Here is a 22,224-nt window from a genome sequence, read left to right as displayed (position 1 = left end):
TGGTAAAATAAAAGTGTTATTACATTAAACACAGCACAACCAAAAAGGTTAGTATCTTTAAGATATTATTGTGGATAAATAGAGAAAATTTACAGACAGTAAAAGTAGAGAAATAGACGTAAAATTTAACTTGGCGGACGGCATGGCGTCCTTGTGTGTATCAAGCATGGTGTTTGTATGCCGGCTTTTAAGCACAAATTTTTTTTTAAAAAACAGTCAAAATTAAACTATAAAGAGACTTGAGTTTATTTTAGAAGAATTTTAGAATGTAATAAAATTTTTATTATAAGAGACTAGAGAAAAATAATAGAAGAAAAATAAATTAGAATTACAATTTTTTTTCTTGCGTGATATACTAGTCATTTCGCTTTGAAGTAAAATAAGTTGTGGGGTCGATTTTCAAATGAATTTGCTGTGCAATGGATTTTGTCTGTCGACTAGGGAGTCAGTGTGATTCTGCGGGACTCTCGAATACGCGCGTGGCCAACCCGAAATCCTACAGGTTTAAAAGCAGTGCTTTTTGGCCACAAAGTTCGAGAAAGGGTGTGCGTGTCCGTGTAGTCGCGCGGAGGAATACAGGCTTCCGCCTCGCTTTGCAATAGATTGCTGTGCGTCTGTTGTAGATCAGAGGCAAGAAGCATTCATTTTCCTTTCAAAATTTTTTTTGCAAACAAAGATTTAGAGTATACCTGGTATTTAAAATATCATAAGAGAAAATAAATAAATTATTGTTAATAAAATACAATTAAGGAAAATATGTTTTCATAAACCCACAACAGATGGCAGAAAAGAACTTTACACCGTTTTTCGAATTTCAAAATAATCCACTCGTGGAATACGATTCGGAAGACGAATTTTCAATAGGAAACCATCCCAACGATGAGAAATTGGACAACACAGAGACATCCGACACACTACATAATAATAAAGAGAATTTAGAAGAAGAAATAGAGAAACTTGAAGAAGAAAGAGACAACGGAATAAAAATAAAAGAGGAATCTAAAGAGGAAAATTCAGAGAGTAAGAGTAAATAGATGTTAAATAAATAATTAAATAAATATATATGTGTATATATTTTTTTTCTTATTTTTCTGCCATATTGAAATTTATTTTAGAAGTACTGTAAATAAAAATATATAGACGAAAATAAAATAGAATTTTTCTAAAGATGTGTTTAAAAAGAAAAAAGTTTAAGAAGGTCAGGCCTGACAATGCATTCATGTTAAGAGTAAGAGATAAAATCCAGGTATTAATCAGAATTTTTTTTTACAGAAAAATCCAAAGAGACGATCAAGAAAAATACCCCGAGAATTTTAAGCAATGAACTCTTTCAAACTTCAAACTTAACCGTTATCCAGCACAAGTACACGAAACTGCGCAAGCTTCAAGAGGAAACCGTAGTTCGCATGAAAAGTTCGCTTGAATCTCTCGAAAAGGTGATGGTCGAAGCAAATCATTTGGTGGCACACATGGTCCAAATATCACAAAATAATCTGGAAACTGAACGTCTTCGACTTAAAAATCTAGAGGTAACCCAAAATAAGAGTAATTTTAAACGAAAATTAGAGGCCGATTCAAAAGAGGAAAGTAATTCAAAACGGCAAAAAGTAGTTTCTGATCCAAGTAGTTCTAAAGCTTTAGATGACCAAATTAAATTTAGAGAAAGTGTAGATGCTTTAAAGGAAAAACTAATAGAGAACGAATTCCACACTTCAAAAATAAACGTAAAAAGAGAATATAAACTGGCACAGAAAACTAACTTTGACCTTTGGTTAGACTATTTAAAATCTGATTTAACGAGTAACGATTTGATGGACATAATTGATTCAAATGTAAAAAGTCCAGAAAATATTTCTGCATCAAGTAGTTTAAAATGAAAAAGTATAGTTAGAGATATAATCATTAATCATTTAGATAAACATTATCACAAGAGAATTTTGAATGAATCTGACCCAAAGGAGATTTTAAAGAAATTAAGAGGTTATAAAAAGAGTGAAAATAATGTGACTCACACTTCTGTGAGAGCACGACTTTATCAAATTAAAATGAGAAAAGAAGAAAAATTAGATGATTTCTGTGAACGTTTTGACTCTATTATTAGAGAATATGAAGTCTGTGAGAATGCCGTTCCTCTTACCGAACAAGAGAAGCGATCTTCTTTTTACCAGGCTGTATCCTCAATAACACCAGAACTCAGAAACGCTGATTTTATTCAGAGACAAAATTTTTCAAAAGAAATGAGCCTAGAGGAAATTAAATCATTTCTCTTACAGTTAGAGGCTGAAAAGAAGAGCGAAAAGAAGGAAGAAGTTAGAGCTCAGCGATCGAGGACATTCCAGAACGAGAATAAAGAAACACGCTGCCATAGATGCAACGCAATAGGACACTGGGCAAAGGACTGCCACCTCCAGAATTGCGGTCAATGGTTTTGTTACTATTGCCAGAAGGTAACAGATCACAAAGGAGATGACTGTCCGACGACTCGCCGACAGCCATATGATAAGAATAGAGGTAAAAACATCAAGAGTAATCTATTTAATAGAAATAAGAGTAAACTTGAACCAGAAACGAAAAATCCCTATAAATTTAGAAAAGAGCAAAAGAATTTTAGTAGAGAAAATAAAGAGAAGACGTTTAAAAATTTTAATAATACTGAGAAAGGAAAATTCGACCGAAAATCACAATGGAACAAAAATCCAAAAGGTCATCAAAACAAAAATAAAGTGAAGAATAATGAAGAATGTAAGATTAACTATGTAAATTTATCAAATTTTAAAGAGACTATAAATTTCATTGCTGATTCGGGAGCGACCGATCATATTGTAAACAAAAGTTTCATTTTAAACGATTTTAGACCTTATACGAATGGTATAATTAAGAGCGCGAATAAAAACGAATTTGCAGATATTGTAATAGACGGAAAGGGAGATCTTCTGCTGCAATCGAATACATCGGATAAAAATCTTATTAAATTAACAGATGTCATTGCAGCGGGGGATATCTCTGAAAATTTGCTCTCATTAAGACGATTAGTAGATGCAGGTTTCTACATTTACTTAGATAATACAACACTTAAGGTTCATGATAAAATAACAAACAAAATTATTTTAGAGGGTAAATACGAAAAACCAAATTGGATCGTACAATTTAACCTTAAAAACAAACAAAACTTAGAGTATGAAAAGTATTGCTGTAGAGCAAGAATGATAACTTATAATGAGCTTCAAGAACAATCGCAAACAAAATTTGTAAATAAAGAATTATCAAGTTCGGAGGGAGAAGAAAATAAATCTAGTTTAGACCGTTCTGCGATTGGGAGGGAGAATGAAGAGAAGCTCACAAACTTAGATGTAGACCAAAAGCAAAATTTAGAGTTTAACATTGTCACAGACATAGAAAGTAGTTCGATGTCAAGAAAAACACTTAAGATAGATAGTTTAGAATCTTTTGAGCATATAGAAGAAATGCTTATACCGAATTTGTTAGAGAAAAAGCCAGACAGTTCTGAAAGATTTAGTGAAGCAATGTTGTGGCACGTTAGGTTAGGTCATGCTTCACTAAATTATCTAAAGAAACTTCAAAAGTCACAAAAGAGTTTAGAGAAAGTTAAATTTGACGATTCCATATTAGATTGCGAAGTATGTATAATTGCAAAAATGGAAAAACTACCTTTTTATCCCACATGCACAAAAACGGCGGTTTCTGATAGCAGCCGACAGGGAGGAAAGTCATTCATTTCTTCGACCGTATGAAAATGGCGGCCGTGTTCTCCCAAGGGCAAGAAAATTAGCTGTTCACATGCATTTTTCTTGCCCAAGGGAGAAATCGGCCGCCATTTTCATACAAATCGAACAAGTGAATGACTTTTACTCCCTGTCGTCTGCTATCTGAAATCGCCGCTTTTGAGCATTAGGAATAAAAAATATCGTAAGTAACACGAGAATAAAGGCGCCCTCGACCTCCACTCGTGTCACAAAAATCACCGTAAAGAAATGGCTGCCTTTCTCCTCTTGTTGCTTAATATACTATTTAAAGAGACTAGAAAAAGAGCAGAGCGACCCTTACAACTGATACACACAGACACAATGGGTCCTATAAAACCCAACTCTTACCCAAGTTCGAAGAAGTTTATTGTAGTCTTCGTAGACGATTATTCTAGATTTGCCAAAACATACTCCCTAAAAACGAAAGACGAAAACGGTGAGGCCTTTAAGAGTTTTCTAATTTCAGCTCGAAACTTACAAGGTAAAGATGAAAAATTGTGCTTTGTGAGATCAGATCAGGGTACAGAATTCATCGGAGGAAAGTTTTTAGAGATTTTAGAGGAAGAGAAAGCAGAAATTGAAACGTCTCCACCTTATACACCACAATATAACGGCACCGCAGAAAGGTTCAACAAGACAATTCAAAACAAAGTCAGAGCTTATATGCTCGACTCAGGGCTACCAAAGAGCATGTGGGAATTTGCTGTTGACGCTGCCGTGAACGCATACAACAGAACTCCTCACAAGTCAATAGAGTTTGAAGTTCCTTTAGAGAAATTTGCACTAAATGCTAGTTGTCACTTCAATCAAATAAAACGATTTGGTTGCATTGGATATGTGAAACTACCAAAATCAGACTCCAAGTTCAGCGAAAAAGCAATAAAAGCTGTCCTGATCGGATACACAACTACAGCTTACTTACTCTGGCATCCAAGCACCAGAAAGTTTATCGAATCGAGAGACGTGAGATTCAACGAGAAACTAGTATATAAAGATGTTTATAAGAGAGATCAAAAAGAAAACAATGAAAATTTACAAGAGGTTAATGAAACGAAAGAGGTTAATTGGAATTGTTTAGAGGAAAGAAAAGAAATTGAACAAGAGACAAAAGAAGAGACAATCTCAGAACCCAAAAAAAGAGGAAGACCTAAGAAACAATTAGAGAATAAAAGCAAAAATTAAGAGGAGAAAAATGAAAGTAGAGATGGTTGCGTGACTAGAAGTAAAAAACAAAAGAAAACTAGATTTCCAAGAAGAACACAAGAAAGCTTACACGGGGAAGCCGATAGAAGACACAAGTTTCTCCAGATACGTGAACTGCTCGTGTGTTTCTGTAAACGAAGAAAACAAATATATTCCAACCAAGGAAGAAAAAGAGATTGAAATGAGACACTGTCTAATAGCGACACTAAATAGAGATCCGATTAACTACGAAGAGGCAATGCAAACCAAAGAGAAAGAAGGCTGGAAATCAGCAATTTTAGAAGAAATAGAGTCTCTAAACCAAAACGAGGTATGGGAATTTGTTGATCGACCGAAAACAATGCAAGATGGAAAAAGAGCAAACATTATTGACTCAAAATGGATATTCAAGAAAAAATTAGAGGCTGATGGATCAACTAGACTTAAAGCTAGACTAGTGATTAGAGGATTTAAGGATAAAAACGTGTACGATCTGAAAGATACGTATGCTCCTGTTTCTAGATTACCAATTGTTAGAGCGCTTTTAGCAATGATAAACAAATATGAGTTGTTTGCACGTCAATTAGATGTAAAGACTGCATTCCTAAATGGTGTATTAGAGGAAGAAATTTACATGGAGATTCCAGACGGAATTGAAATAAACGAGAAAACAAGAACAACCAAAGTGTGCAAACTAAAGAGAGCACTTTATGGATTAAGGATAAGTCCGAAAAAGTGGAATAGAAGATTTTCGCAAGAAATGATTAAACTAGGACTAGAAAACGATCTACACGAGCCGTGTCTATTTACTTGGAGAAAAGAAGGTAACATGGCAATCGTGTTGATTTACGTAGATGACATGCTCCTGGCCAGCAACAGCCAAAGAAAACTAGAGGAAATAAAAACTCATCTTAGTAGTGCGTTTGAACTAAAAGATCTTGGTGAACCAAGAAACTTTCTTGGAATCACAATTGAAAGAGACCTAGAAAATAAGAGTATGCTGATACATCAAGAAAACTATGTGGAAAGTATTTTGAAGAGATTTAACATGAAAGATTGCAAACCACAAAGTACACTGATGGTAACGAAACAAGTCAGCAATAGAAGTAAAAGAATAAAAATGGAAGAATCAGAGATTAAGAGTGAAACTCCAAAAGAAGAAGTCAAAAAGGTACCATATAGAGAAGCTATTGGAAGCTTAATGTACTTATCAAACGCCACTAGACCCGATATTACATTCGCAGTAAATTACTTAGCGAGAAAACAACTGGAGCCAACTGAAGAAGATTGGATAGATGTTAAAAGAGTCTTCAGATATTTAAGAGGTACTACCAAAATGGGATTAAGATTCAAAGCTGAAACCGATGACTTGCAGGGATTAACAAATGCAAGCTTTAGAGATTGTCAAGATTCAACCACTACTGGCGGTTATGTGATTAAACTGTTTGGAGACGTCATTGCATGGAGGAGTCATAAGCAAACTTATGTTACACTCTCGACTTGCCAAGCAGAGTATCTCGCTATGAGCGACACATGTCAGGAACTAATCTCCTTGGACAAATCTATCAGATATGTCATTGGTAGAACTGTACTTCCGGTAACGATCTGGTGCGACAACAAATCAGCAGGAGAATGTACTAAGAAGGACGGAAACCACAAAATGAAAATGTTCGATGAGAGTTTGGAAGTAATTAAAGAAAACCTTAAATTTAGAGAAGAACATGGAAACAGAAAACACATGGCAGACACGCGTGGAGATTTCATCAAACAATGTGTTAACGAAGGGAAAATTAACGTTAAATGGATCGCTACTAAAAAAAATATAGCAGACATAATGACAAAACCCCTACCATTAGAAGCTCATAAATATCTAAGAGACAAAATGTTAGAGTAAATAAGAAAAACTTAAGAGTATCATGACTTAGTATAAATAATATTGAGTATTATTTGAAACATTCTAAATTAATCTTATTATTCTTGTGCTTACAGATAAACGTGGACATTAGAAAAACAGGAAACTTTAGAGGCTAGAAGACTGATTCAAGATGACCAATCATTACCTTAAGATTACTGTTTTGTTTTTAATAACTAAGTTTTGTTCTTTAATTTACACGTATCTTTATAAATCGACAAAGGGAGGGAGTGTTAGAACTTAGATTTAAACTTTGTCGATATACGGCGCCAACGCCATTTTCTATCGAGAGTATCGACCGTTGTCGATACACAACTATGTTCTCGAGATACATAACTCGCGTACTTCAGACCGACTCGCTCTTTGTGCCTTTTTGCGCGCGTATTGTTTTTCTCTCTCGGTTATAAACCGATACACAAAATATATTGTTAATGTGAGACTTAAATATTCTAAGAGATTAAGAGTGTTATTTCGATAAGAGTATAAATAAACTATAATGAGTAATAATCGAAATCCAGTGTTTAATTCATAAACCCAACTATCCGACAAAAAATTATTATTATTAATTATTATTAAATAATATAATAAGTATTATTATTATTGTTATTAAGATATCAATTGGTAAATAAATATTAATATTTATTTAGTGTATAATATTTATATTAATTACATAAGATTCATATCAATAAAGTTAAATTATTATATATTATTTTTTTTCTCGCACAGTGTCAAATTATTATTTTCAAAGTTCAAGAGTTTCGTTTATCTGTAAAATTTTCAGTGAAAAAAATGTTCATTAGGTAGTAGTAAATATTTATGCCTAGTAGTTTTACACTAGGATTAACTGTTTACTGAATATTATCAAAAATATATTTTTCGTCAAACGCGCGCGACTAAACACAAATAACCTTGAGACGTTGCGATTGTCGTGCTCCCACCATCCCATCTACTCAATGCTTTCCCCTCATGACGTCACAGGCGGGGAGTGCATTGAGTAGATGGGATGGTGGGAGCACGACAATCGCAACGTCGCGCTGTAAAGTCTCAAGGTTATTTGTGTTTAGTCGCGCGCGTTTGACGAAAAATATATTTTTGATAATATTCAGTAAACAGTTAAACCTAGTGTAAAACTACTAGGCATAAATATTTACTACTACCTAATGAACATTTTTTTCACTGAAAATTTTACAGATAAACGAAACTCTTGAACTTTGAAAATAATAATTTGACAGTGTGCGAGAAAAAAAATAATATATAATTTAACTTATAAAATTATCAGAAAAAATATTTTAATATTAAATAATTTATAAATATTTATATTTAATATTGTACAGTGCACACGGCAATAAAAAAACTGAATATTGTAACATGATTGACCGAGTCTTGAATCGAGCATGGGACGAACATTGGTGTCCCATACTGAGTGACGGCACTGGCATTGATATAGTAGATTAGGCGAGAAGCCTTCCAGCCTTCTGTGGCCGAGCGGTTTAAATGCGTGCGTTGAGAACATCCGGTATGCGTTAGGGGGGCGGGGTGCGTGAGTTTCGATCCCACATGCGAGCGAATATTTTTCATTCTTTGTTATAAGCGTTTATATAGAAAAATAAAATTGTGTGTTGTGTCGTGAATAAAAAATGTGAACATTTTTATAAATAATGTTAAAAGTCTGTTAAAAATCAAGAAAAAAATGTAACGATTAACAGAAAAATTGTCTTTTTTTACTAAAATTATTTTTTTTAAATTACTATTCAAATGATATTTATTGTTAGTAATATATTCTTATTTATATGAAAATAATATAATTATTACAAATAATAACTTATTGTCATTAAATATATATGTATATATACGCACATGAATTAAAATAATAACAATAATATTTATTATTATTATTAATAATTCATATATTCACATTATATTGAATAAACGTGAGAAACAAGTAAATTTGGGAACAGTGGAAGCAGTCTTGTTTCAGTCCTGCGTTAGGCGTCCGCAGCATTGATTGAGCATTGATGTCCAATGCTGAATCAAGGCTCGCGCTGCAGTCTGGAATCGGTGTTACATTAAAGCTTCGATCATTCCTGCTCTCGCTGATTCACTTATGCTCAATCAATGTTGACCAATGCTCGGCCAATCTTTATAAAGCCTGAACTCGGCGTCACTTCGCGCCTGGGATTGCTTACTGTCAAAATGCCAGCATAAAAAAATTGAAATATTTTCCTAAGGAATACTTACATAAGACTAACAAAAATTGTTCTCATTTTTCCCTTCATATAGTATTTTCTTTTTAATTTTTTACAGTGAAACGTTTTCAAATGATGTATATTTAATATTTTTTACTAAACAAACGATTATAATAAAGGTTAAAAATTTTGTTTACACACTACTACATAAGCCCCGCTCTATCGTTACACATATTTCTTATGTGTGAGTGGCGACAGAAGCGCTTCCATCCCAGGGGCGAATAACTATACAGTATATTGGTTACTTACATTACAGCTTGGCGGCCCTGTTTTCGCACTTGGGTTAGTGTCAATAATGCTTTATTGAATCATCAGAAGCAAATCAGCAAGTCTTCTTCAATAAGACAATAATTTTCAAGTAGGTCCCGTAGCATATAGTGGTTAAAGCGTTTGTCTGGTAGTCCGTAGGTTCTATTCCCGCACTGAGAAAAATTGCGTTTAACCTTGTGGTAGAAATAGCTCGGTTAAAAAAAGTATTTAAAAATAAATAAGATATGGTTAAAAGGAACTAAGTTATACTGATTATCACAACCGAGCTGAGATGGTTAAAACATGTCTGTTAAAAATAATCCTTCAAAGGATTGTCTTAACCAATCTGAAATGTGCATAATGGAAACAAACTTTCGTGGTTCTTGTTACCTATCTGTTTTTTGAATACAAATAATTACTATGCGATTAATATTAACCGAGTTTCATGTAATTACGTTGAGTTGTGAGATTTAACTGAGTAAACATATCTAGGGGACACATCGTCAGTCACAGTCAGTCAGTCACTTCGTTTTGTCTTTTCCGGAGAGTCGTGTTGTTACTTCAGCGCCTCTGCGTAGTCAAAACAGGGTGAACTAAAGCGTGTATGTACAAACCTCTGCTTGTGTATGTATTGCATAGAAGTTGTGTGAGGTCGCGCGGTAAAAGTTATTAAATTTAAAAGGATTAAATTTATTATTATCTAAAAACTGTAATTCATAGAGTTTAAAATTTTTGAAAAATATAATTATTTTAAACTTCTAATAATTAAAATAAAATTTTATTTTTATAACAATTTTTCTTAAAAAAGACAGTGTATATTGAAACAAAATTATGTCAATATCACGAAGTCAATATGCCGTAAATGCATTTATATGAAACTCTATATTGTAAAAACATAAAAATTATTTTTCGAGCAAATTTTAATTATATCTTTTTCTGCTTTTTATATTTTAAGGTATTAAACTTCGCACTAAATTTGTAATGATCTGGTTTTTATTTTGCTACGGAATTCGCTCGCCGGATGGAGTCCGGGTACCTAACGTAGTTTCTTTAATTAATAATTACTAAATATTGGGTTGAGCATTGCGTAATTATTATTTATGCTGTGAATTCGAGGAGAGGTGTAGTCAGTAACGAATCTCAATTTAAACCTTCGAAAGTGAATATATTGTAAAACAAGGAAAAATATTTAACAAACAATAAAAATAAGAAATATAAGAAAACAATAAATATAAATGTAAAAAAAATAGTGAAACGTAAATTGGTATGAAAGTTACTTAACAATTATTTCTCGTCGAAAGAATTACTTTAGTTTACATTAGAAATTCATTTAAACAAATATTACTAATTCTTATAATTATCGGTTCTCGCGGAGTTTAGTCAATACTTTATTCGCATTAGATTTCAGTTACAAGTGTTACGCGCTTCAGTTTGCATTTCCGATGCGGGGATTTAATTCATATTCGCGAGACAGTTCTAGAATAGGCTTCCACGTTACACGAGTCCGACGATACCTATGGCGCTCGCGCACTTCTTAGAATTAACCAAGTAGCACCTAGGGGTTAATTCAAATTCCGGGTGCTGCCGAAATCCTTGCCGTATGCGGTAACGAGTGAATATGAATTACGAGGAACGGAAGTTAATTAAAACGAGGCGTACTTGTCAACTTTCCACGAGAGCACCCCTGGTCAGTTGCATAGTACCTGGTAAAAGAAAGTTCGTTCGACCTAAGAGCACCTGGGTAGAAAGAACATTTCCTTTGACAGCATTTTACTCACCAGAAGAGCACCTCTATCTGAGTCTAATGCCCAAAGTGAGTTCGTACCTGTTAGGCAAGAAGAGCACCTCGAGCCAAGGCGGTAGACGAACTGACGATCTGGGATCGTGCAGCGAGGTATATCGGTTCGCTCTGCCGCGACGGGAAGAGAGCGAGTGGTGGGGGGAGCGGAGGCAGGCGACGCAAGTTTCGTGCGCGGTCGCTACTCTCTCGTAGCTCTCACGCTGAACGCGACTACGATGGCTGTGTGTGTGACGTATTCTATTTCTCTATATATTAATACATAGCCCATCGTTACAAATTATTAATTTTAAAAAAGTAGCTTTCACTCTAAAAAAAATTATTAAACAAGTAGAATTCTTTATGTAGATAATTGAATTCTTCATAAGAATTTTATTAAAATATAAAAGAATAATTTAATTATTTTAAAAAGTAATTAATTAAAATTGTATTTAAAATAATTGATATCTTTCGACTAATTTTTTTAAAATATTTGAAAATAATTGAATTCATGTTAAAATTTCTATAATTATTGTAAATATAATAATTAAATTCTTCCAAAGAATTTTGAGAGAAACGTTTCTTAAATAATTTTTTTTGGAGTAATTGAAATTAAATTTTTAAGAATATCATTACATTTTTTGAGCAATTCTTGTTAAATTATATTCAAAATAATTGAAATCCTGCGATAAATTTTATCATTTATGATAATAATTGAATACCTAGTTGCAAATAATTTTATTTATTTAATAAACATAAAATATTAAATTATTATTTAATTTACATTATATATTTTCAAAAATAATTGAATTTCTGAGAATAATTTTATTATTTATGAAAATAATTAAATTATTGCGGCGAAAATTCTTATTCAAATGGTTAAAAATAAATTTAATTTCTGTGAAATTTTATTATTTATGAAAGGGTCAGAATTCGTGAAATTTTCACAGAAAATAAAAATTATTTTTTTTAAATCGAAATGTTAAAAAAACATTTCTATTTGGCCTTCAGAATGTGTCCACCAAAAAACAAAAAAAAATTATTTTTTATAAAAGTTATTGCAAAATAAATTTTTTTGCAACTTTTTAAACAAAATTTGATTTCTCCTAAATAAATGAACCGATTTAAATGAACCAAGCGGGAATATAAAGGGGATAAAATATACTTTTGTTTAGAATTAGAAAATTTTTAAAAAGTTTATTTTTTAATAATTATTTAATAAATTTTTTATAAACTAACTGAAAAGTTATAAAAATTTTCACGGTTATCGCGAAAATTTTTCTCGCAAATGCGCACGCAAGAAAACAACGGAAGATGTGTTCAATCGTCTTCTTGCCTCTTCAGATCCACTTATTACAAGTATGCAAAAATATCAAACCAAACATAGCAAACCACTTCCAAAAGAAGTTTTGGAACTTTTAGTCCAACAGCAAGAAATTGCCTTTAATACTTTCGAAGAAACCAACGAAAGCGAGGACGATGAAAACTTAGATGATGATTACGATTTTTATTAATATTCTATATGTAAGACCTAAAACAATAAAAGTCATTTTACAATGTATTTTTTCATTTTTAGGGTTCCGTACACCTACGGTGTAACGGCGGAACCCTATTGGTGAGACTCTTGTGTCCGTAGCCAAATCGTGTCCCCCCCTAGCGGCTTAACTATTTGACCTAAAGAGCTCAAATTTGGTCCAGATATGTTTTTTCACACTTAGATTACAGGAAAAATATAGAAAATGTGTTTGGAGATGATGGTCATAGCGTTGTCAAGGAAATAACAAGATTTTTTGCCAAAAATGCATAAAAAGTGACCATTCCCCCCCCTTAACTTCTAAACTATTCGACATGGAGAGCTGAAATTTTGCATGCTGGTGTATTTTTACTCGAATATTACAGGAAAAATATAGAGAACTTGATATGTAATGATGGCCATAGCGTTGTCAAGAAAAAACTAAAAAATTTTAAAAAAAAATTTTTTTTTCTTTAACTTTTACATTATTTGACCTAATGAGCTGAAAATTAATATCCTAGTGTATTATTACAGTCTGACGACAAAAAATTTATTTAAGAAACTTTTTTAAAAAAAATCAAAAAAAATTTTTTTTTAATTTTTTTTAGTTTAAACACGTGGCGTTGAATATTTTAAGGAAGAGAGTGAAATTTTAAGAGAATAAATGAGAGATTGTTTTCTGACTTTAATTTTTTAACTAAAAATAAAAAAAAATTGGACAAGTGCGAGTTGTACTCGCACTGCAATGGCGGGTTCCGTACACAAATATTAAAACAATACTTGCAACATTTATCGGTAATTGATAGAATTAAAATAAATAATTAAAAAAATATATTAAAATCATTTGATAAAAAAAATAATTAAAAAAAATTAAAGTATTGTATATCTAATATTGTAAACAATAATAAGCAGAGGAACTATAATTTCGAAAATTTTGTTCCTCTGCTTATTATTGTTTACAATATTAGATATATACAATACTTTAATTTTTTTAGTTATTTTTTTATCAAATGATTTTAATATATTTTTTTAATGGTTTATTTTAATTCTATCAATTACCGATAAATGTTGCAAGTATTGTTTTAATATTTGTGTACGGAACCCGCCATTGCAGTGCGAGTACAACTCGCACTTGTTCAATTTTTTTTTGTTATATTTTTTACATTATTTTACAAAATTTGACATAAATGATCCAACATAAATTATTAAAAAATTCAGTCATCATATTTAATCCGACATTTTAAACATTAAAAAATTTACTAAAAATTCATAATCAGCAGCCTCAAAAACTTTCGAGTAACGAGTTTTATAACTTTATAATAATTTATTTTTAAAGTCTTCCGCCATATTGGATCCGCCATTTTGAAATTTGCAAATCTGACGCCAGATTCGTCATCAACAACCCTAAAAACCCCCGAGTAACAAGTTTTGATCGATTTCGTTAATTTAAAACAAAATTGTCCGTCATATTGGATCCGCCATTTTGAATTTTGCAAATCTGACGCCAGATTCGTCATCAGCAACCCTAAAAACCACCGAGTAACAAGTTTTAATTAATTTTAAATAAATTTTCATATTTTGGCCAACTTTTTCGCAATCTGTCCCACTGTGGCGACCGTCGAGAACGTGTGAATGCTCGGGCAGACCCCAGCACGCGCGCTTTGCCCCTTCATGCGTTCTATTATTTACCTAACCTTGTATACACCTGAAAAGGTGTATACACACACTCAAAATTCGAACGAAGCGTTCAATTCGTTTGTCTGGCGCCTAAACCCAAAACACGTCAATTCCGGCTCTAAAATTGTCGAAATAGCGTCAAATTTTTCTGCAGGCATTTTTAACGAGGCCTATAGGCCAGATATGATGCATATATGCATCTGTGCTTTCCACTATGCAGCTCCTCGATATTGTCATCGGGCAGCAATGCAAGAATTTTGCAGACAACATTGGCTCATAACGCGGCGGGAAAACCGGCGCGCATTATTTTCGAGGTTTTCGAGCAAGGAGGCTCGCGCAGCTCGACTATCAGAAAGCCTCCGCCAAAATGAGTTCTTCGAAGAAGAGGAAGGATTGCTGTATGGCCCAGGAATAGCTGATTAACATGTAATTAGTGTAAGTATCCAAAAACTTATATTTTTTTAGACCGAAAACTTTAAAGCGCGTTTTCTCGAATTTTCATTTTCACACATAATAGAAAACGGTGCCGGCAACATCAAAAAGAATATTGGTCGAGAAACACCGATTTAATAACTTCTTCGCTACAATGGGCGTCGCCTAAACCTCGTAAACGTCTTAAGATCAACGTTGGCTTTCCGTCGGTTGGGATATCTTCCTTAAGAAGCTGTCTAAGCTTAGTTTCCGTAGACACAGGATAATTAGCGATTATCCGATTTTTAATCTGAGTATAAATATTCGCGGGTGTTGGTCGAATTGATAAAATGTCACGAGCGTAGATTAAAATCTCAGGATCTAGTTCTGATTTAAATTTTCTTGCAGATTCTGAAAGAGGACGGAAAAATATATAATGATCACGATGTGCAAATTTTTTTAGACCACTATCTTTGAAAATGGTAAGTGCAAATGTAAAGAGAAAAAAACGAACTTTTGGGACTAAATTGGTTCAGGGTGTTTTTAGAAATACATAAGGGTAGAATAATGTACACAATTTATTTGTAGTCAAATCTATCAAATATATACTAAAAATTCGTATTCTGATTGCATTTGCTTGAAAGAGTCGGTTTTCTTACGTAAATTTAGGTCAATTTGTTTAAATAATTAAAAATTTGTTATTAAAAAAAATCCTGACCTGATGGAGAGAAACGAACTACGGTTTTGGATTCAGCGAGCAAAAATGCTTTAGGATTACATACTCCGGTTCCGTGAGAGTAAAAAAAATTGTTGTGGTCCTGTGTATTTTATTGTTGTATGAAATTGTACACATATAATACTATAATCTTTTTAAAGAAAAATAAGAACAATTATTAAAACAATAAATTTAATAATTATATCTAAAGTAATTGACGCTTAAGAGCATACTTTTTGATCTCTCTACTTTTTTGTGAGTTTTTATGTTTATCGCTGCTATTGGCGATACTTAAAACAATAAATTTGATAATGATATTAAAAGTAATTAACGCTTAAGAGCATACTTTTTGATCTCTTCTTTTTTTAGTGAGTTTTTATGTAGATCGCAGGCCTCCCACTCATGCCACCATTGACACTTTTTTCAGTTGATGTCACTATTTAGCTACTATTTTGAAAAAATGCCACTAATGCCACATTTTAGTAAAAAAAGGCCACTAAATTTCAACTCACATGTTTAACTTTTAACCTTTAATGTTTAATTCTTAACTCAGGGTGACCACCAGACCTTAAACTGTGAAAACTTGGAATTGGATGAGAATTTCGTCAAACCTTGAAATGACCTGGAATTATGCTTTATTTTTTCTTAAACCTTGAATTTCACTAATTTTATTGATAAATAAATAATTTTTTTTTGCTTGTCAAATTTACATTTTTGTATGCAAAATGCAGTTTTGAAACCTTGAAAATTTCTTAAAAGCATAAAAAACCTGTAACTGACATCGAATTTTATCAGAAAATTTTAGTGGCCACCCTGTAACTGTAGATGCCAAAAAAATTACGTTTAAATTAATTACCTGCAAAATTTTACTAACGCTAATTGCGCAGTCTGACTGATCGCTATATTAGACATCATTTTATTATATTACAATATTTAACAAATCTTATAAATATTATTTATCTTTAGATTTTTCACGAAATAGGAAGCTACTATCGGCTTAAAAAATTTTTATACTCGAACTTCGAAAACTCATAATGAAGTAAAAAAAATTCTTATGATCTTAAAACAACCTACAAGTATAGTATCAGTAGAGGCACTATTCCTACCGTACTATACAAAACTGCACAAAAAAATTTTTTTTTCAGCAATAATGGAATAAATATATCTTATTGGCATGCTAAGTTTTTTTAATGAAATATTTGAACTTTTTTGCAACATATTATATAAAAATAATTATCATTATTGCCAGTAATTCTTGAAAATTAAAAAAATATGTTTTTCCTTACTGTAATATTATTTTTCATAATTTGCACTTTATGTTGACAAATTTGTTTCTTTATTTGAAAGGTAGTAGACCCTTTTCATAATAATGAGAACAAACCATGCATTTCAGATATTCAAACATTCATAATTGAGCCAAAAAAGTTTTGTATTTTACAGTTTCGTATATAGTAACGTAGAAGTAGTGTCGTTGATGATATCAGGTTGTATTAATATCATAATATGAATTTTTTACCTGAGTTATAAAATTTATGTCTTTTTTTGAGCCAATAATCTATAGCAGTTTAAAACATAAATTTAATCATTTAATATTTATTTGTTAATAAATAATATGCCACTATTTTGTCACTTTTCAGAACATTTTAGGGACGCATGAATACTCCCCACATGGAACTTGCAACAATTTCTGTGCCCCTATTGAAAATTATGTCATAGTAATTAACATAGTAATCGACATAGTAATCGACATAGTAACCGACACAATAAACTACATAGTAAATGACGTCGTTTACTATGAAGTAACCGACGTCAAAAAATGGGATAGTATACTACGACGTTTACCACGACGTTTACTACGTACGTTACTATGTCGGTTACTTCATTGTTTAATACGTCGTTTACTATTTCAATTTCTCTATGTCACGTCGTTTATTATTCTGCTTAAAATTTTGTTACTTCTTTGTATCATTTTTTTAGTATTTTTTAACAAATAAATTTTTAATTAAAAATTAATAATAACATTTTTTATATCAAATTAAATACAATGTTTTTATATAAGTTTATTAGAGTAATAAAAAATTCTATATGCAAAAATAAATTTAATGTTTATTTTAAAAATTCATGACTACATAGGGAGTTTTATAAAAATTTAACGTACATAATTAAATTATTATTAGAATAACTCGTAGAAAAGTAATTATTTTTTTAAAACTTATAACAGATGTAGATAATTAGTCATTTAAATATACATTATATGTAATATATTTGAATAAAAAATTCTTAAAACATTGTTTTTCAGTACATTTATAACATTTTTTTTAATGGTAAGAATTAATTTTTATAAAATCTTTTAACAGCGTTGAATTATAATCGTCTATTAATAAATTTTAAACCAAAACAGTAGGAGTAATTAATATTTGGTCAATAAAATTTGTTATTTTAAATTCACATTAAAATATTTTCAAGAGTTTTTCAGGAATCAACTTTCTTATAAATTTTAGAAAGAATTCCTAGAAAAATTTTACCTCATTAAAAAAATATACTATATTTAGTATAATAAATATAGCAAAATTTAATAATAGTGCAAATTTGGAACGGCGCACAAATATTCACTATCCTCGATTACCATGTATACGCAAACTTTATCAATGTTCAACCGTTCATTAATTTAGCAAAAGAGTTATTAGATCGTTTGTTTTCCTTGGTTGCAGACATATACAAACATCTACCTTTTACTATTTTTTTATAAGATACAGATCCTGGAGGTAGATTCAGATTTAACAGCCAAACGGGATCAATTATAAGTGAAGTACCAAAGTATTTAATATTAATTGTTTGAAGGGATTCTTTGGACTTGTTTGTTTTTCCGACTGTATTACAAAAATTTCTGACCGCAAATGAAGCAAAAGGATACACATGATCTTTAAGTGTTAAGAAAGAGTACTTTAAACTAATTTGACGACAAATTTGTTGGTGCACTCCTTTTGCTGCGTGAATTTGTTGTAACAATTTACCGTTACCGGATTCAAAAGAATATGCGTTATTAGCCCACAGTGGTCCCCAATTCAATACAGTTCTTGCCAAGTGCAATAACGAGTGCACGTTAGATGTCATTGCAATTTTGGAATACAATAGTTCGGTGTTTACATCTCTCAGATAATTTTCCCTGCAACCTTTCATTTTCCAACTTACAATTTTTCTCTAATTTTTTTTTTTGGGGGGGAATTTCTTTTTTTGAATTTTTGACTTTTCTGTTTTAACACAGAATCAAAATTTAGAATCATATATTATAAGAGAATAAGTATTTCTTGATTCTGTTTCCTTTTTTTTTATCATGCATATTCCATGCAAGCTACAAGGAATATTCCGCGGTGGCGATGAAAAATAATCGCTAATTTAAAAATGGAATTAGAATCGGGAAAGAAGGGAAAATATTTTCCCCTATATGCTTTTCCTTATTTTATCTTATTTTTTTATATGCAAATGAATGAAATACCAGTTGTAAACTAATTGGTTTAAACTAATTAGTTTATAATGCTCTCCAATTTGTCTCCAGGAATAATTTAATTATTCATAAAAAAAATATTTTTCTAATGGCAATATAAACAATAGCGCAACTCTAATTTTATTCTATGAAAAAAAAACAGTTGAAAAGAAACCTGTCATTTTGGAATTTAGAAATATCTAATTTTATAAATATATAATTTTGTCAATTTAAAACTTTTGCAATTTTTAATTTAAAATTTTCTTGATTCCTAAAAAAAAATGGGGTGTGATTTAAATTCTATAATTGTTTTTTTTTATTTCCTCTATTAAACGCAAGAAAGTCTTTGTCATCATTCTTCACGTATCAGGTTACAAAGAAAGACGTGTTACTCTTTATACGCGAGTACACTGGGTCACACTGTGTCCTTGTAATTAGAATCTTTCCGCATAATTTTTAAGAAATATTCTAATACAACTAATAGTAAATAACAATTTGTTAAATTATTATTTTTTTTTTTATTATTTTTTTTCTTTTTTTCTCTTTCTTGAAAATTAATATTTCAATATAATAAAACTAAAAATTTATTTTTATTTTTTTTTACTAACACTTAATAAATGTCTTTTATTAATGTAAAGAAAAACAGTTACAATAAAAATTAAAATATTTGTGATTCTTTCAGAGGATTTAAGAATCATAATAAATCAAAACATCAACTTCAATAAATAAAATTAAGTCAATCAAGTTGTAGTATCGAGTAAATTTTGAATGTCGGTTAAACTGTAAATAATTTTTTTTAATAGTAATCGACAAGTAAATAAAAATAAATGAAAGTAAAACTTAATTGGACAAATAACAATAAAACAAGATAATCGATATTACATAAAAAAAATATATATATAATAATAATAATAAAAATAATATAATCAATAAATATAATTAAAAATTTTTTTTAATATAAAAGATATGATAGCAAAACTAACCATCTAAGTTCGGGTGGATGGCTGGTTTTGTATTATTTCTAGAATCACTTATAAAATTAAAATTATAAATTTAATAAATTATTAAGTAAAAATAAAAGTATATATATATTTAGCAATATAATTGAATATGAATTGAAGTAATATTAACAAAGTTAATATTAAGAGAAATTAATAAATAAATGTAAACAAATAACATTTATTTAAGTAAAATAATCAATATTACGATTATAAATAATATAATAATATATATATTAAATATATCATAGTTAATAAACATGATTTTTAAATTAAGTGATAAAATAAAAATAGAGTTAAAATTTAAACTCGGATCGCATTTTTTTTGTTTCTAAAATCATCAAATTATAATAAATTAGAACATTAAAAAAAATTAATTAATTAAAAAAAAAATATATATATATATAAAAGAAAAATATATTTCTAGTAAAATTCTTAGGTTAGAAGTTTTAGTATAAACAAAAAACATGCGTAAATGAAATTATAATAAACAATTAGTAAAATTATAATCATTCAGTAAATAAATTAAACGAATAATTAATAACAGTATCTTTATAAAATATTATAATTAATAAATGAATGTAAATAAAATTTATATGTAAAGTAATTAATATTACAGTTATAAATAATATAATATAATGAACAAATATGATTGTTATATGTTAATGATATAGGGGTAAAATGAGAATAAATTTGATTATCTAAATTCGGGTGGATAATCGGCCTTGTATAATTCCTTTAATCATTGATTGAATAATCATATTATAAAAATAATATAATCAACTAATAAATATTTTACTTATCTAGTAGTTAAACAATAATAATAATCATAAATAACCGAATTAACAAATTTATTAATTTTTTTTTGTATCTATCGTTTATCTTAATTTATGACGAATATATGTAAAAATATATAAATACATAATTGATTGTAGTCAAAAATAAAATTTAGTTAGATACCATGATCCAAGCCGTTTTTAATTTATTTCGATATTAAAATTTGAATATTAAAGGTTTTTGTAATTGATTATTGATTATTATATCCTTTTGTTAAATCACAGTTGTGTTTATATTAAAATCCAGAATTGTATTTCTTTTTCTATTCCCTCTTTTACTTCTAAATTAATAAAAAAAAATACTACTAAAGAATAAAAACGATTGAAATTATAATTAATTAAGATTGATATGGCCTTAATAATTATGGAACAATTTTGTTTTATCATAAATACATGTTCTTGTATTTTCTAAAAACAAAAAAAAATTTATTTTTTTTTCACCATTGTAAAGATAAATTACACATACACTCTTTTAATTTTCACAAAATCATTAATACCATTATTAATGATTTACAAAAATTTTAAATGATTAATTTTTGTTTTGTTTGCTTATTTAGTTTTCTCTCTCTTTCTCTATTCTCGCAACAAATTTGCAGGAATATTCCGCGGTGGCGGAAAGAAATCTAAACTTATAATTACCCAGTTGACCAGCGTACTGGTACTGTGCTCGCCATCTGCCTTTGTACAGCAACGGGTACTACACTGGTATGTCGTACCAGTATGATATACTGGTGTAGTGCGGGTGCGGTGATTGTATGGTATACTAAGGTTTTTGTAATTTAGAGTATCGTACGGTTACTGTATTCGTACTATACTAGTACTGCGTGTAAAGCATTTTATATCCCTTTCCCTCTTGTGCTGTAGCCTGTGTTAGCTATTTCGATTTATTATTTGATGATAAAATTACTGAAAGAATCATTACTAAAATCAATTTAATTTTAAAGGAATTTATTTTTATTACAAGAGTTCTTTTTTTTTTGTTCCTAAAGATATTATGTAAATCATGTAACTTGTAACCACATTTACTTACATTAGGATAATCAGTATTTTAAAGTATTTTAATTAAATAATTCTGTAATGGTTTTGCTTTGTTAATTTTTTTAACATTCTTTAAATAATTATGAATAATGACCATTTATACTTTAATGTAAGGAAAATCATTTAGACGTTCTAACCTATAAATAATGACACATGTTTATGTGATCCATAAAAAAAAATATTGCAATTTCTATATATTTTACTGTAACTCTTGAATTAAAAAAAATAAATAATAAATAAAAATTTCTCAAGTATAAAGCACAAAACAGTTTAAAATTCAAAAGTTTTCCACTTTTGTGGTAATTAGAATACGCTAAGGATAAAAGTAAGCATTATGACAAAGCAAAACCACTTGAGATTAATAGTATACACATATTACATATAGATTTCAAATTTAAATATAAAGGCACATGTTACAAGGA

The 22,224-nt window shown here is 30.0% G+C and overlaps 1 protein-coding gene across 1 annotated transcript; it reads left to right on the top strand.

Moving 5' to 3' along the window:
* Nucleotides 1-1,389: 1,389 nt before the first annotated feature.
* LOC122505822 (E3 ubiquitin-protein ligase rnf8-B-like) lies at nt 1,390-7,263 on the top strand. The gene is made up of 3 exons (XM_043617669.1): nt 1,390-1,529; nt 2,274-2,511; nt 6,936-7,263. The coding sequence occupies exons 1-3, from the start codon at nt 1,407-1,409 to the stop codon at nt 6,950-6,952; spliced, it is 378 nt and encodes a 125-aa protein (XP_043473604.1). The 5' UTR covers nt 1,390-1,406; the 3' UTR covers nt 6,953-7,263.
* The last annotated feature ends 14,961 nt before the right edge of the window (nt 7,264-22,224 follow it).

The sequence above is a fragment of the Leptopilina heterotoma genome, unplaced genomic scaffold (genome assembly GCF_015476425.1).
Source record: "Leptopilina heterotoma isolate Lh14 unplaced genomic scaffold, ASM1547642v1 Lhet_372, whole genome shotgun sequence".
NCBI lineage: Eukaryota > Metazoa > Arthropoda > Insecta > Hymenoptera > Figitidae > Leptopilina > Leptopilina heterotoma.
Note: the sequence above shows the minus strand (reverse complement) of the source record. Positions and strands in the feature narration are given on the sequence as shown.